Source organism: Lycium barbarum, chromosome 2 (assembly GCF_019175385.1).
Source record: "Lycium barbarum isolate Lr01 chromosome 2, ASM1917538v2, whole genome shotgun sequence".
Classification (NCBI taxonomy): domain Eukaryota; kingdom Viridiplantae; phylum Streptophyta; class Magnoliopsida; order Solanales; family Solanaceae; genus Lycium; species Lycium barbarum.
In genome coordinates this window covers 2,516,945-2,531,916 of record NC_083338.1, presented here as the reverse complement: position 1 = coordinate 2,531,916, position 14,972 = coordinate 2,516,945, and the positions used below count along the sequence as shown (strand labels likewise).

At 33.5% G+C, this 14,972-nt stretch overlaps 3 protein-coding genes across 3 annotated transcripts; all 3 read right to left on the bottom strand.

Moving 5' to 3' along the window:
- Positions 1–68: 68 nt before the first annotated feature.
- Positions 69–1,869, bottom strand: LOC132625847 (UPF0481 protein At3g47200-like). The gene has a single exon (XM_060340439.1). It carries the CDS (start codon positions 1,603–1,605, stop codon positions 265–267), a length of 1,341 nt encoding a protein of 446 aa, XP_060196422.1. The 5' UTR covers positions 1,606–1,869; the 3' UTR covers positions 69–264.
- Positions 1,870–6,659: 4,790 nt separating this feature from the next.
- LOC132624399 (putative clathrin assembly protein At2g25430) lies at positions 6,660–7,913 on the bottom strand. Its single transcript, XM_060339186.1, has one exon. It carries the CDS (start codon positions 7,911–7,913, stop codon positions 6,660–6,662), a length of 1,254 nt encoding a protein of 417 aa, XP_060195169.1.
- Positions 7,914–10,257: 2,344 nt separating this feature from the next.
- On the bottom strand, positions 10,258–11,946 carry LOC132625844 (U-box domain-containing protein 21-like). Its single transcript, XM_060340437.1, has one exon. The coding sequence runs from the start codon at positions 11,861–11,863 to the stop codon at positions 10,520–10,522; it is 1,344 nt and encodes a 447-aa protein (XP_060196420.1). The 5' UTR covers positions 11,864–11,946; the 3' UTR covers positions 10,258–10,519.
- Positions 11,947–14,972: the final 3,026 nt, after the last annotated feature.

Sequence of the window (14,972 nt, the reverse complement as noted above, 5' to 3'; positions counted from 1 at the left end):
AGAAGAGAAGGTTGAGGACACGTCAGTTCCTGTGGAGAAATATGAAGAATCCGAGGAGAATACCACACTGAAGAAGAAAAGGAAGCTGCTGCCTCTCACTAAAGTTGACAACATGGAAATGAATGATGCCGCTTTTTACTTTAAAAAAAAAAAACCAGAACTAACCATTCTAGCTTTTACAATATTGGGCCCGTGCTAGCACAAAAAGCTTCAAATAACGCCAAGGCCACAGTACATAGCTTCAAATAATTTTGCAAGTCCCAATTAAGAAGGAGGGTTAGTATAACTCAAAACAGAGTAAAGGGTCTGGAGAACAGCCAATGCCAAAAGCACCAAAGCCGCAAATGCTGACACAAAAGACCACGGAGAGCTAAAATAAGTGTTCTTGAAACTTGCCCAATGAACATGCCAACTCTTCATATAATAATCATTCACCTTATTGAACAATCCCAACAAATAGCACTTGTCAATATCAAACATGACCTCTTTCCCAAGATTGTTTATGAATATAGCAACTTCAGCATGGGTGCCAAAATAATTTTCAATTATGTTGCAATCACTCAAGTACTCAACATCCTTGTGTGTGTTCACCAAACAATCAAGCAATGTTGCATAGGTTGTCATGTGCTTTGAACAATCCACATGACATTGCTCATATGCCACACAATTTATCAAGAATGCGCTCATGAAATCATCTATGGTAATTGTTGGCATCTCAATGAATCCATTGTTGAATTTTATAGCCAAAAATGTCTCTTCTTGTCCAGGCCTTAGCTTAATCCCGGCGTGACGAAGCTTGGAGATGCATTGCTTGACATGTGTAGGCAAATTGATCCTTCTAGTTTTGGGCTCTTCATCATCTTTGAAAATGTAACTTGATCTAAGAAAATCAAGTAAGTGTTTCCCTACAAGATTCCCAAATTTTTCAAAAACTTCCTTAGACCTTGGTAGTTTGAAGTTAAAGAAAGTTAAGACTAATTTGGCTAAAGAAGGGGCTGTTGATGGTTCATCATAGGCCTTGGTGAATTCAAACAAAGATTGGAGTATGAAAAATGGGATTTGATTCTCAAGTCTAATTAAATCCCTTAATAAAAAAGGGTAAATCCAAGCCATAGAGAAAAGTGGATCCTCTCTCTCAATTGGGATTACACCTCCAATCTTTCTAAAAAGTTCAATAATGAAACAACCATCAAGAACCAACATTTCAACAAACTCATCTCTAGTAAGAAGTATGGATTCAGAGTAACATGCCCTGGCTCTCATTTCTAGTGGTTGAATATTCTTCAAATAGTCCTCTAAGTTAAGACCTTTTTCCTCTGTCCTCTTAAGCAGATTGTCCAATATTCGCCACTTGTGCTCTTCGATCATCTTGACGTTGTCTCTTCCGTGGTGGTACGGGCCAATCGACACTATTTGAGGCTCGTAGGTTCGACCATTGACGTTGATGAAACTTTGAGGTACTCGAAAAATGCAACAAGAACTCCGGCCAGCTGATTCGCTTAGGAGCCGAGGTGGTTGGGATATTTTTTGTTGCATCAATTCTAGTTGGTTTTTGTTTACTTCCCAATTGTTTGTGACAACACGCTGCTCCTCAACGGAAGTCATGTTATTCAATTTGATTTTTGGAGGGACAGAGAGCTATAGATTTTTTTTTTTTTTTTTTTTTTTTTGAGGACATAAGTTTTATCTTGATTGATATAGTAGCTAGATATTTTAAATGGAAGATGACCAATTGGTGCATTATATAAATACAATATATGTGGGGGCTTACATTGTCGGTGGGAAGGAACTATTAGGGACCCGATAATTGAGGTTGGAGAGATATTTATTAAGGGGTAACAGTCCTAACTGAGATTTGGTTCTTTTACCTTTGAAGCAGATTTGCTGACCCTAATAACAGAAAAGGAAAAAAAAAAAAAAAAAGGAGTGACAGCCTGACAGGAATGGTTCATCTTATTATTGACAATAACATAGTAGTATAAAATATTTTATTTTGGTTTCACCGGTATTCAGCACATGTATGATGTATTGCGGGCCAACTAGATATGTAGTGCAGCTCCTTTCACGCCCGAGAAGTTCAAACTAGGAATAAAAAGTTCCCTCACAAAGACGTTTTCATATCAAAGATTTAAATTTGAGATTGCTGATCAAGGATAAAAGAGTAATTATCAATCTATCACAAAGTCTTATTAATATATTGTTGTTATTTCGTTTGTATTGTATTTACCTACTATTTCTTCGTCTTTTCATTTCAAACTTTAGTGTTAAATTTTTCTAAATTCATCACTGCTAGAAACTTTTATTTAAAGTTTAAAAAGTAGTATTAGTACAAAGAAAGAAATCTCCAGAAACCGTGAGCTCTTGAACCATTTGGTTAGATCAAGTTTAAGGGTATATATAAAATTATAAATTATAAACACTTGTTGTCAGTTTGATTCGATTTTTGTTTGTCAAAAATCAGATCGAGCCCCGAGCCAATATTATCGTTTTTTCTTATAATATAATACCAAGCCAATTCAAATTAAAAGAGAGATCGATTTATCAAGTAAGTTTGGTTTGATTTTCCGTTTAGTCTGATTCTTTTATTTTCTTTGATCACCCCAATTGGAATAGGCAATTTATGGACACTCACGCACGTGTTGTTAGATACTCCATTCCACTTTATGTGATACAATTCGAAGTACGACGATCAAACTAACTAATTTTCTTTGTGAATTTAAACATATGATGTTAAATTTTTTTTAAAATAACATAAAACATTCTATAGTCCACAATAATTGATAGTGTAAAATATTAAAGAAGTTTTCACTTTAAAAAATATGATAAAAAAATTAATTGGAGTTTTTAAATGATAAGATTAGTGTCACATCAACTGAAAATAGTAAAAACAGGTGGAATCAATAGCAATGTTATGTAGTGGTAGTTAAAAATAAACCCGTCAACCGGTCTGGCTTTATCGGTTCAAACCGGTAACCGGATCGGTAAAATCGAAACTGGAACCGGTTAATCGTTTATTTTATACTGGTCCGGTTTCAATTTTTTTGAAACCAGTACTGGTAAAACCGGTGGAAATTATAATATTGTTGATGGAGTTGGTGATTTTGCAACAATCCGAAGTAGCTTTGGTGGATTTGCAATTCTAGCCGCCTTCACTTTGTTGGAAATTAGTCCGGCAATTTGGTACCTTCGTTCCAACTCTATCTTTATTTTTCGTAATTTAATTTACACAATTTAATTCTAGCAATTTAATTTGTTGCAATTCATTTTCTTGTGATTTATTTGAGTGTGATTTAAATTAATTCTATTTAATAATGGCGAAGAGATTTAGACGTGGTGCCGGTAGTAGTGGTATTGTTAGGCGTGGGCTTAATGAGGAAACATTTGTGGAAGAAATACCTAATTTAGGTATTGATATTGGTGGAAATAATCCACTTTTAGGTCATGAGGCAATGCAACAACATTATACCGACACTTTTAATGAAATTGATGATGATGATGATGAAGAAGAAGAAACACAACCCCCCGAAAATTCCATTGGAGATACATGTCCTGCACAATCACATACACAAGACAAACCGCCTAGAACTCGTAAGTCAACCGCTAAAATTTGAAAATTTATGACTAAGGATAGGGAAAGCCAAACAGCTAAATGTACCCTATGTGGACAAATATTTATTTTTAAGCAAGAAACTAGTAAGGATGGTGAAACGGGTACACTAAATGTTCATACGAGAAAGAAACATATGGATGTGTAGGGAGAGCAAACGAGTTCAAATGTGGGGGGTATTCAAATGATGACAGACCCACGAACCGGTAAATTTTTTAAGCATGACAAGAAAAAGAGCATGTAGAAATAGCTAAAATGGTAGCTTATGATTGTTTACCATTTTCCTTTCCTTCGGGTTTGGGATTCGTTACTTACATTCAACGTTGTTATAATCTGTTATTTGAAGGTATTCCTAGAAGTACTTGTAGAGCGGATGTTATAGATTTGTATAAAAAATATAGATTTTATTTGCGCCATGTATTAAATTCTTTAAATTGTAATGTTTGTCTTACCGCTGATTTGAGTCTTAGTCTTAACAAGTTAAATTATTTTGCTATTACATGTCATTGGGTTGATGACAATTGGGTAATGCAAAAAAAGAATTATAGCTTTTTTATATGATGAAGGAAAAGGTCGTCACGATGGAAAATTTTTAGCGGATCCAATGTCTACTATTATGAGGTTTTTTAACATTTATAGAAAAAGACTTTGTATTGCTTTAGATAATGCTTCTAATAATATAAAGACGATTGGTCTTTTAAAAAGAGAACTAAACCCTCCGCTAAGAAATATTTTTCATGTAAGATGTAGTTATCACATTTTAAACTTAATTGTTAAAGATGGTTTTGTGCGTTTTGACGATTCTATTCAAAAAGTTAGAGATGCAGTTGCGTTTCTTTTTTGTAATGCTAATAGGGGAAGAATTAGAGATTTTAAGAATGCTTGTGTGGAAAATAACCTTAGACCTAGGAAAATTCAAGTAGAAATTGAGACTAGGTGGAACTACACTTACATTATGCTACAACAACCATATGAGTATAGGATTCCCATACAATAAGTTCACAACAAATATAATATTAATAGTGATGATTGGTTAAATTTTACGGATTGGGAAGATGCTAAGGAATGTGTTGAACTCTTAGAAATTTTTTATAATGCAACTCTTGTTTTTTTAAACAATTCTATCCCACAGTAACCGGAATTTTAGCCTACTTAGCGGAAATAGCTAGAATTTTACAAGAGTATAAATATAAACCCGGTTATCAAGCCGCTATTTTTGATATGACAACAAAATTTAAGAAGTATTTTTTTCCCATCCCAACTTTATTTATATTGGGTTCTCTTTTAAATCCTTGTTTAAAAGTATCTTATACTAAAGCATTGGTTGGTCAAATTTATACATTTTTAGAAATTGAAGAGGGAGTTCAACCATCTTTAGCTGAAGCCAAAACCGCTAGTGATGACGAGTTTAGAAAAGTTTTTACTCATTATTCTAATTTGGAAGAACATGTTACACCCATTGCTCCACGCCCTACTACTTCTCAAAGTAGCCAAAAGGGCTTGTCGGGTTTAAAAGTTTTACATTCACATCCAACTCCTTCTTGTAATGTAAACTTTGATGAATATCACTTTTATTTGATGCAGCCAAATGTGGATATCAAGGAACTAGATGAGCTGGACGTCTTAGCATGGTGGAAGAAATACAAGGCAAGTCATCCGATACTCTCAAGAATGGCTCGAGATATCCTTACGGCTCAAGTATCAACCGTGGCTTCGGAGAATGCATTTAGCCAGGGAAGATAACAAATTGGAGACCATAGACACTCATTATCCGGCTTTAGCTTGCAAGTACTAGTGTGCATTCGCGATTGGATTAGATCGGAGCGACGCAACCAAAACTTAAAAGCGGAGGAAGACGAAGAGGAAGAGATTGAAGATCTGATAGCAGTGGACCGGACCAAATGGAAGACTTTGAAAATACCTCCATGACCGAATATGATATGGGGGAAATTAACCAAATGATTGAGAATTCGTGATTTTATTATTTTACTATTTCTTTGCAACTCATGTATTATTTGCAAGTTAAAAAGAAACTACAACTTGCAAATAAATGTTATCCAAGAATGAATAAAATGTATGGCTCATTGATCTTTCTTCTATTTACTTGTGTTCATATTTTTACTTATATTAAGTTAGGAATATACCTAAAATATACTTATAATATACATCTACTTAAATTAAAAACTAGAAAGTTATATACTTGAAAAATAACTAAAATACACTAATATATCAATATACTTAGGTATATGTAATATAAGTTAGGTTATATAACTTATATATATATATATATATATATATATATATATATATATATATATATATATATATATATATATATATATATATATATACACACACGTATATGATGTATTGCTGACTTGCTATTAGCCTGTTAGTCAGTAAATATTTAAACTTTACTTATAAACTTATATAACATATATAAATATACCTACAATATACTAATAAATACTATAATATATATATACTATACAAAAAAAAAGAGGTTTTGGACGTTTGAACCGGACCGGTTTCAGTTTCGGGTTTTTAACCGGTAAACCGGAACCAGTGGCAGGTTCCGGATTTAGACCGGAAACCAGCCGGTTTTATAACCGGCTACCGGTCCGATTCCGGTTCAAACCGGTTGACACCCTTAGGGTAATGTACAAGAAAATTGAGTTCCGTACTTTTTTTTTTTTATCCCGGTAAAGAAATGAACTTTAGGTATTACTCAATCTCAAAAGCTAGCTCAAGATGCAAGATTGTCAAAAACAAGATAAAGAGACATTCCCATTACGTACGTAGGAGCCGATGAGGGAAACTCAACAAACCGTAAATGAAAACTTATTGATCATCTACTTATTTGGAAAACTTTGTAATGAAAGCTAAAATGTACTACTTTTCAACTAGAAATGTCTCATATGCCCCATGGATAGATGGGATTAGATGGATATGTTCCACTTTGAAGAGGAGCACTATTTGGCTGATACACTTGTATTTCCCAGCCATTTTTCTGCTGGCCCTTCCATTCCTCTGCATATTGGTATACATTGTTTTATAAGTTAATATTGGTTCTTGAAGTTGTGCTTTGAAAAGAAACAGAAGCATCCAAAATGGTCTCCCAATCTTGATTGTCATCTTCAAATTGTATCAAAGGCTGCATTTCACTATCTCCCTTTTTAGCAACAGAATACTGGCTATCAAATATTGATTGCATGTCCTGTTTCCTATGTTGTTCGGACTTTTCAAAGATACTGTCAGGCGTGTGATCTGACAAGGGTATGACAACATTTTTGGAGGGTCCAAGCAAGATAACCCGTTTCTGCTTATAATCGCTGCCATCTTCGTTTGATGTTAGAGGGGAAACAGACGTTGAAGAGGACGGATCATCCGTCGATTGCCACATCCCATTGAGGAAGTTCTCAAGAGCTCTGATTTGTATCTGTGGGATTTTGTCAATGAAGGGATACTCATACATACCACATAGCCCCAAAGACTTGCACCAATCATAAAATTCACAAAGTTCATTTGCCTGATTTGCTGCCTTCTTGTAAATATCAAATGCTGCAGCACAATTTATATATGGCAACTGTATGAGACAATCTAGTACCTCAACAATCTCTTTCCTGAAATTAGTGTAACACGTGAAACTATCGCGAATTACATGTTTCATGACCGATTGAACTAAAACGTTACGTGTTGCTTTCCCTGTTGGCCGGCACTCCATGATTCTGTCTATTAGGCTTTGTAATTGAGGCAAGAATTCTAACATTAGACTTACCTCATCCATCTTGTCAATAAAGTTCTCATGACTACTTGTGTGAACTGCTTTTTCCTGAGTGGCACAACAATCGAGGGACTCATCGAGCAAACGCGCGTATGACCAAATGAAATTGGTATAATCTTGAGAAGAAGAGGACGAGCGATCCTTGAATTTGCAAGGGTAGAGAGACATCAAACTGTTTGATCTTGCTAACAAGAGTTCTTCGCGAAAAGGGCTAGTATAAGGCAAGGTTTTAAGGAGCCGGTGGAAGAGGAGGAGGCATTTCAATGCGACTCTCCAGCACCGTGTAGTATCAAAACGTCGACTAAAAGATAGTGCGAATGAACCAAAAGAAGAGGGACAAATGGCGAAAATTTGGAGGATTTCGAGGACGTATCGATCGGGCAACGGTGTGTCATCGGGGGAAGTGGCTTTCACCACAATGTGATCAAGGTCACAAAAGCCTCCAATGGTTGCAACTTTTGAATAGCTAACACATGTGTGTTCCTTAAGGGAGGTGAGTACTTTCTTGATTGTTCTATGCATTTTCTTTGTTGGCAGATGGATTTGAAGAAAAGGGGGATAAGGGGAAGGTATCGGAAGGAGTACTTATGTTGGAGGTTGTGAAATTCACTGACGAAGCTCAGTGGCGGAACCAGAATTTTGTTAAAGAAATTCCAAAATTAAAGAAGCCAAGGGATACGACATATAATATATAATATATAATATATATAAAAGGTGGTCAGATATATGTCACCTGTATTTCAGGTTCGAATCCCGCTGGCCACATTATTTTTTTGAGAAATTGTAATTTCGGCTATATTTCCGTGTATTTTTGACTGTATTTCAGTGTATTTGGTCAGATATATGTCACATGTATTTCAGTATATTTCACATTTATTTCGGATAGCAACCTTACAGTTGTATTTAAAAACACCGAAATACAGCCGAAATTGCAAAGGTAGCTATAGTTTGTAAATTGCAAACTTGTAGCTATATATTGGTAGGAACTTATAAAAGGTGGCTCCATGGCTAACGAAACCAAAATTTCACTAAGGGTGTTCAAGGTTTAAGAAATATATATAAAAAAGTAATCTTTTACCCATATACATAGTGTAATTTTTTGTATATTTAGTATGATTCTTCGATGAAAGATGTACGCCAACATAAGGGGTAACGAAATGAGTTGTGGTATATGCTTTAGGTTTTTGTTTAAATATGAAGCATATGGCATTTGGATCATTGAGAGAAACGACGTTTACGAGATATTCAAGGGTAGATTGACATTCTCCATGCACTTTTTAACTTTCTTTGTGTTATTTTATGGTACCATATGACAACCCATACATTATATGATATTGTGTTTATTCTCATTGTATCACCTGTATTTAGACAATACTATGAAATTACTAAAGTTTTTGACAAAAATCATAGAGGAAATAAAAGAAAAGGGAGAAGTATTATTTTTTGTCCTTTGATATAGGAATATGACTAATGTATAAGTTGGATGTCAATTCTTCTGTGAGATATAGGCACATCTTAGAGGTTGGGGTGGGGGAAATATTTACTCGTATTCGACATTACATTATATCACTTAGTTAGAGTTAAGTGATAAACATGACAAATTGCATCAGCAGTAGAAATGACAACATATTTTTGTCCCAATTTATATGATGCACTTTCATTTTTAATAAAGTGACACTGTTCTATATTTATAAACAATTCAATTGTAAACTTTTCATTTTCTTCTGAATAAGACAGATCTATAACAACATTAAAATCTATGACTTGTTTTAAATCACAATTTAAAAAAAAAAAATCTTAAACTTCGTTCTCAGTCAAATAACGTCACATAAATGAGATTAGAGAGTATTTGCCTCTTGGACAATAAAAAGTTATGTAAATTGAATTGTTAGTCATCCAAATATGTCAACTAGGTCAAGCCATCACCTTTTTTAATTTCATTGATTTGGTCCCTTCTGGGGAACAGAGTATTCTTGTTGAAATTTATTCTTGATCAAATCTTTACTTAGACTAGAAATTTGATACTTCAATTCATTTAAGGCTGTAGGTAAAGAAAATTGACCCAAGACTTTCTTCCAAGTCATCTTTATCATCCTTCTTCTTCTTTTTTTTTTTTTTTTTTTTTTAATTTTCTTTTTGAGGATTACCTCATTAGATTTTTTTTTTCCTGCCAAGTCCCTAATCTTTATCAAACTCATAAAAACTTGTATGTACTACTTGGAAATTAAACACTTTCCACTGGAAGTAAATTTTAAAATAATTCATTGGTAATTGTTATAATCTTTAAAACATTAACATAACGAGATAATCGATTTATCTTGCAAGACAAAACTTAGAGAAAATGACAAAAAGATCCCTTATTGTTTGGTGGTAAGTTCAAAATGATCACTTAAATATGCTCCAAAACAGTTATGATCCTTTAAATTTTTCAAAAGTGAACACTTTTGGTCTCCGTCAAATCCTTGACAAACTCAAATTGCTAAGTTTAACATGAAAAATAAAAAATATTTAATAAGAGCTCACATTTGGGGGTGCAGTTTTTCTACGATTACTGACAAGGCAACTTGACGAATTTTATGGTGATCCATCGGAATCGTGAAGACTTCGTGCCCACTTATGATTTTTGGCTGGGAATTTGTTTTGTAAAACATTTCAAAACGAGGTCAAAATTTAAATGATGAAACCAAAATATCCTATTTATGCAAATCACTCAAAGACAAATATGATGACAAGTTGGGCTTATTCATTCACAATCATTATAGTTTCAAAAATACAAACCTCACATAGATGGCCATTACACAATACTTGGAGTGAAGACCCCTCCATACAAACATTTAATACATAGTAAATTTATATTGCATCTTAATATATCAACGTATGTATTTATATAGAATGATAGTAAAAAAGTGTCATCTGAACTATACATTTTCCTTATTTTTAGATTTACTTTTCTACAATAAAAAATGAACCATGTATCTAACCAGGGGCAGAAAGGTCATTCATCTGAATCTCCTTCGCCGGATAATCACACTACATATATAAGGCAATCTTTCTTTTTATGTATATATAGTAGATGTTGAACTCTTTTGGTGTAAATTCTGTCTTCACCACTGATGGTAAGCTGAGGTTCAAAATGTCCTTTTGAGACTCTTGAAGTCCAAAGAATCAACACATTCTGCTCTATCCCTATGCACATTCAACAACTTCAACAACTCACTAGCTTTCTCTTTTGTTGTTTCACTACAACCAACTTGTAGCAACAACAAAAGCTTTTGAAAAGCACCAACTTGAAGTGCTTCAACAAGAACACAACCTTCATTATTTTCCCTTTTTTCATTCTTGCAAATCTTCCACAAAATTGAAACTGAAAACTCAGTAGCCAAATCTGAGACTCTAAGCAATTTCTTGACCAAAACAGGCACAGTTAGTGCATAACTATAAGCCCTTTTTCTCCCTTCTTCATAGCTCAAAATCCCATCCAAAACACCTAATGCTTTTTCACATATGCTCTTGTCACAATCTACAAGAACTTCTAGACACAATTCAACTAACCCCACATCAACAAATCTTGATTTTGATGCTTGTGATGATGAATTAACCATGTGATAAATTGCTAATAATGAAGCTTTTGTAGTAGTAGGACAAATTGGTTCTTTCACTAAGTTAACTAAGCCTTCTAATGCACCTTCAATTTTCAACAAGGTTTCAACTTTGTCAGGTTCCTCCATTTTCAGGATTTCTCTTAGCACGAAAACCGCGTTTCTCCTGCTTGATAAACTCCCATTATTCAAGAACCATGCTAAGAAATATAACGATGAAATCGACCCAAGAATTGACTTGGACTTAACATCCAAAGGCAAAAATAATGTCAGAGTTGACAAAATCACTTCTCCTGTTGATGCATTTGTCATATTCTTCCCCTCCGAAAATTCAAGAAATGCAGCTGATAACACCTTTGTTGTGCCATTGGTGGCAAAACAACGTTTGTTTCGATCACTTTCATTCACCAAATTCTTCACTTTGATGACTAATTCTTTGCACATATTAGAGTCTTGCATCTCTAATTTGCTCGAATTTGTTATTTTTGCGAGCATTTCAGTAACATCGGTTGATGAAACGGGGATTCTTGGCGTTGGAATCCTGTCGATACCATGTTCCTTGTTTTCGACACACCATTGTTGGATCATTTTCCTAATGTTGTGATTTGGAATTAAAACAGGCTCAATGTCACACTTCAATTCTTGATTTGTGATGGGACATGTTTGATTCTTCCCAGATTCATTAATCCATTTTTCGATGTTTTTTCGATCATATGTGATCCCTGTTGATAATGTCACTGGATCTTTCATTAAGTCTAGTGAAATTGGACATGTAAATTGGCTTGGAATCACTAACTCCGTCTTTGTTTTCTTCATTAATCCTCTCTTTGTGACCCTTTTTTCTGTTCTCTTTTTTCTCCATGCTGAAATCATAATTTGCTACACAAGAAAAAAAGACTCAAACTTTAGTATAATCTTGAAAGGAAATTTATGAGTTTTGTTGTTGTTGTTGTTGTTTGATTAGGAATGGGACTTAAATAGTGGTATGTGTATGTGTATATATAAGTGGTGACTTAGTAGCATATTTGATTGATGTCACGCGGTTCAATTCAAACTTTCAAGTATGTTTAAATTAGTCCAATAATAAAAATAAGAAACGTTCAAGAACGTGTTCGAGTGAGAGGGGGGAAACGAGGACTTGAATATTGACCATGTAATATGAAAGATATGACTTGGTAAAAGGGAACCCAAAATATGGGGACCAAGAAGTGGGGCTTATTAGACTTGGGGAGTTAGGAATAAGAATTAATTCAAAAAATGATTAAAATAACAACTACTAAAGATTTCAGTATGATGGATAAGATTCCTCATCCAGTGACATGAATAAATTTTTCCTAGGAATTCATCATCTATTATATATACCGATCTTTTTTAATCTTGTACATAGAGTGCGATTCTCCGACGAAGGAGGTCCGGATGAACCCCTTTCGCCCCTAGAATGGAGCTGGCTTTTAAGTTACCAGTTCATGTGAATATGTAGTTTTTGTCAAATTTTGTTTATACATTAAAAAAAATTCACTAATTTTATCTATAGATATGGGAGTAGGAACTCAATTACTATTATACCATATATTAACTTTAATCATTGTAAAAGCTCATCAACTTTAAATATTGGATCTTTCTCCGTACGCTTCTACCTCCGCCCTTGACAAAAGTCTCGAATTCGAATCCTATGAATAGAAAAAAAATCCTATAAATAGAAAAAAATTCTTACAAGGAACACTATCTTTTTAATGAACCTTACATGACGAGACCCGATATCGTGTATGGATGTTGAATGGAAAAACAAAAAAAGACAAATAAAAAGAATCAATGAGTTTGATTTTGACGAGAGAATGAGAAAAACGAGGTCGGTCTGACCTGACTAATTGAGAAGACGATTAATACTAACGTTCATTGTTTGATCAGTTTTTATTTGTTTGGTCTAAGTACATTTTCCCCCTATAAGTTTTATTTATCACGTATCAGTCCCCTTTTTAAAAAAAAAGTGGGTATGACTTTCCAACTTGGCAACTTTGGAGTTAAAAGAGTAATATCATCAAGTTTTCCATCAAAACCAACATAAAGTATTATGTTGCAGAACCCATAAAAATTTAGTACTTATTTCTTATCTAATAAAGAAATAACTGTATAAGTAATTTTGTTACTTATGTAAATAATTCCTGCAATCTTTTTATATGTCCACAATTGTGATTTAATCCAAATTCTACGTCTCACTAAATCTTGATTTTGTCACACACCTACCTTGTTCGTAATTATCACAACTACTACGTGAAATTATCATTTTGTTTTGATATAATTCATTCATTTTTGAAGTTTATTTTCTTTTCTTGTTTCATGTTAGCACTAGTTTAGAGAAGGCAGATTTCTTCTCTTAGAAAATGTTTTTTTTTTTCACTTTTCAAGAATGAAATACGTCTTATGAAAGAGGAGTGTTTGAGGCTTATTATTCAAGTGGCTATACGTTAAAATAATTAACTTTTGTATAACCTTAATAGTTCCACCTTAATCCACAAGTTGAAGGGGTTCTTTCATCAGTCCACAAAATATAGAGATGATATTTATCAAACATAAAAGGTAAAAGGACTAAACTCTACTAATTTTCTTTAATTTGTTTTTTTTGTGGTGTTATTCTTTGTGTTTATCATTTTTGTTTACACGGACTCGTTTTTCAGGTAAATATAATTACGTTGTTTGTACACGAACCTTACGCGTAGGCTTTAAAGTTTTAAGCTCATGTTTTTAATTGAAAATTTTGTAACTTTTTATAAATTTATTTCTATTTTGTGTGTTTTTATAATTGATCTTTAGTTCTACATATATAACAGATTTTTGTGGGGTTTGATTTATGCAAATATCTTTTGTAGGTAACTATTTTAATTTTGTCCCCATTTTTTAAAATTGTGAAAATATAGTTCTTAGGAAATTATTCTTCCGGAAATACGTTAGACTCGGATTTGATGTTGCTCAATCTTACAGGCAAAACATAGGACTATCGTCTAACATTTGTAATAACTTACAAATTTTTAGACTGTAATCTAACTTTTTCTTATAAATTTTTCATTATGATAATTTACAAAATTCTAGACTCTACTCAACCTTACCGATAAAACATTAGAAATCTAAGGGTTGGTTGTAATTTTCATATGGGAGCACTTGTAAATTCATATCATCACTAATATATTATTCCTTGGAGGGAATACTTCATAGAGGTTGGTGAACTTGACCAATTTTTATCCCTTTTAACAAGGGGCGTGTTGTGAACCAAGTTGGATCCATAAGGGTCTATGGGCTAGAATTGATAAATAAGACCGATCCAGTTGAGATTATTAGACCGAGTAAAATGTTGAAAGTTTTTATGTGAGATCTAGGCCCAATTAGCAATTGCTGAAAGGGACTAGAAGTTAGAAAGAAGGGAAAGAAGGATTATGCAAATAGTTATGACTTATGAAGTACCTGTATTCTCTCATTCTCTTTCTCTGAGTTCTAACTTCTCGTCTCCATTCTTATCTCTATCCGTAGTTACTTGTTATTTCTAATCAATTGTTTAAGTGTTGCAATTGTAATTTGGCTATCAATAATTATATAATACTTCAGTATTTGTGTTGAGAATTCTAATTCAAGGCGGGTCTAAAATGTTTGCACAAAACAAAACTTTTTATCATGTCATATATATGTGTCAGATACTTTTGTCTTACATATTCTTCTTTTGCATTTGCTTTTCTGATTCTCTGTTGTTCTTGTTGAGAAGTAATTCAAAAATATTTGACCAAGTCTTCAGGAGTTTGTTAGTTAGTTTCCTTTATTTAAGCAAGATTAGATATTGCTGCAGATAATTAGCAAATTAGTGGGTTAGTGGACCTAGTAGCAAATTAGTGGGTTAGTGGACCTAGATTTTAGTATTTCCAGTATCATTATAAGCCTATTTATAGGCAGTCTTGTTCGCTTAAGTTATGCATCAGAAATAAAAAGAATTGCAGCA

What these genes read in the sequence shown, in the direction of transcription:
- LOC132625847 (XM_060340439.1), bottom strand. Translation starts at nt 1,605, where the DNA reads ATGACTTCCGTTGAGGAGCAGCGTGTTGTCACAAACAATTGGGAAGTA.
- LOC132625844 (XM_060340437.1), bottom strand. Translation starts at nt 11,863, where the DNA reads ATGATTTCAGCATGGAGAAAAAAGAGAACAGAAAAAAGGGTCACAAAG.
- LOC132624399 (XM_060339186.1), bottom strand. Translation starts at nt 7,913, where the DNA reads ATGCATAGAACAATCAAGAAAGTACTCACCTCCCTTAAGGAACACACA.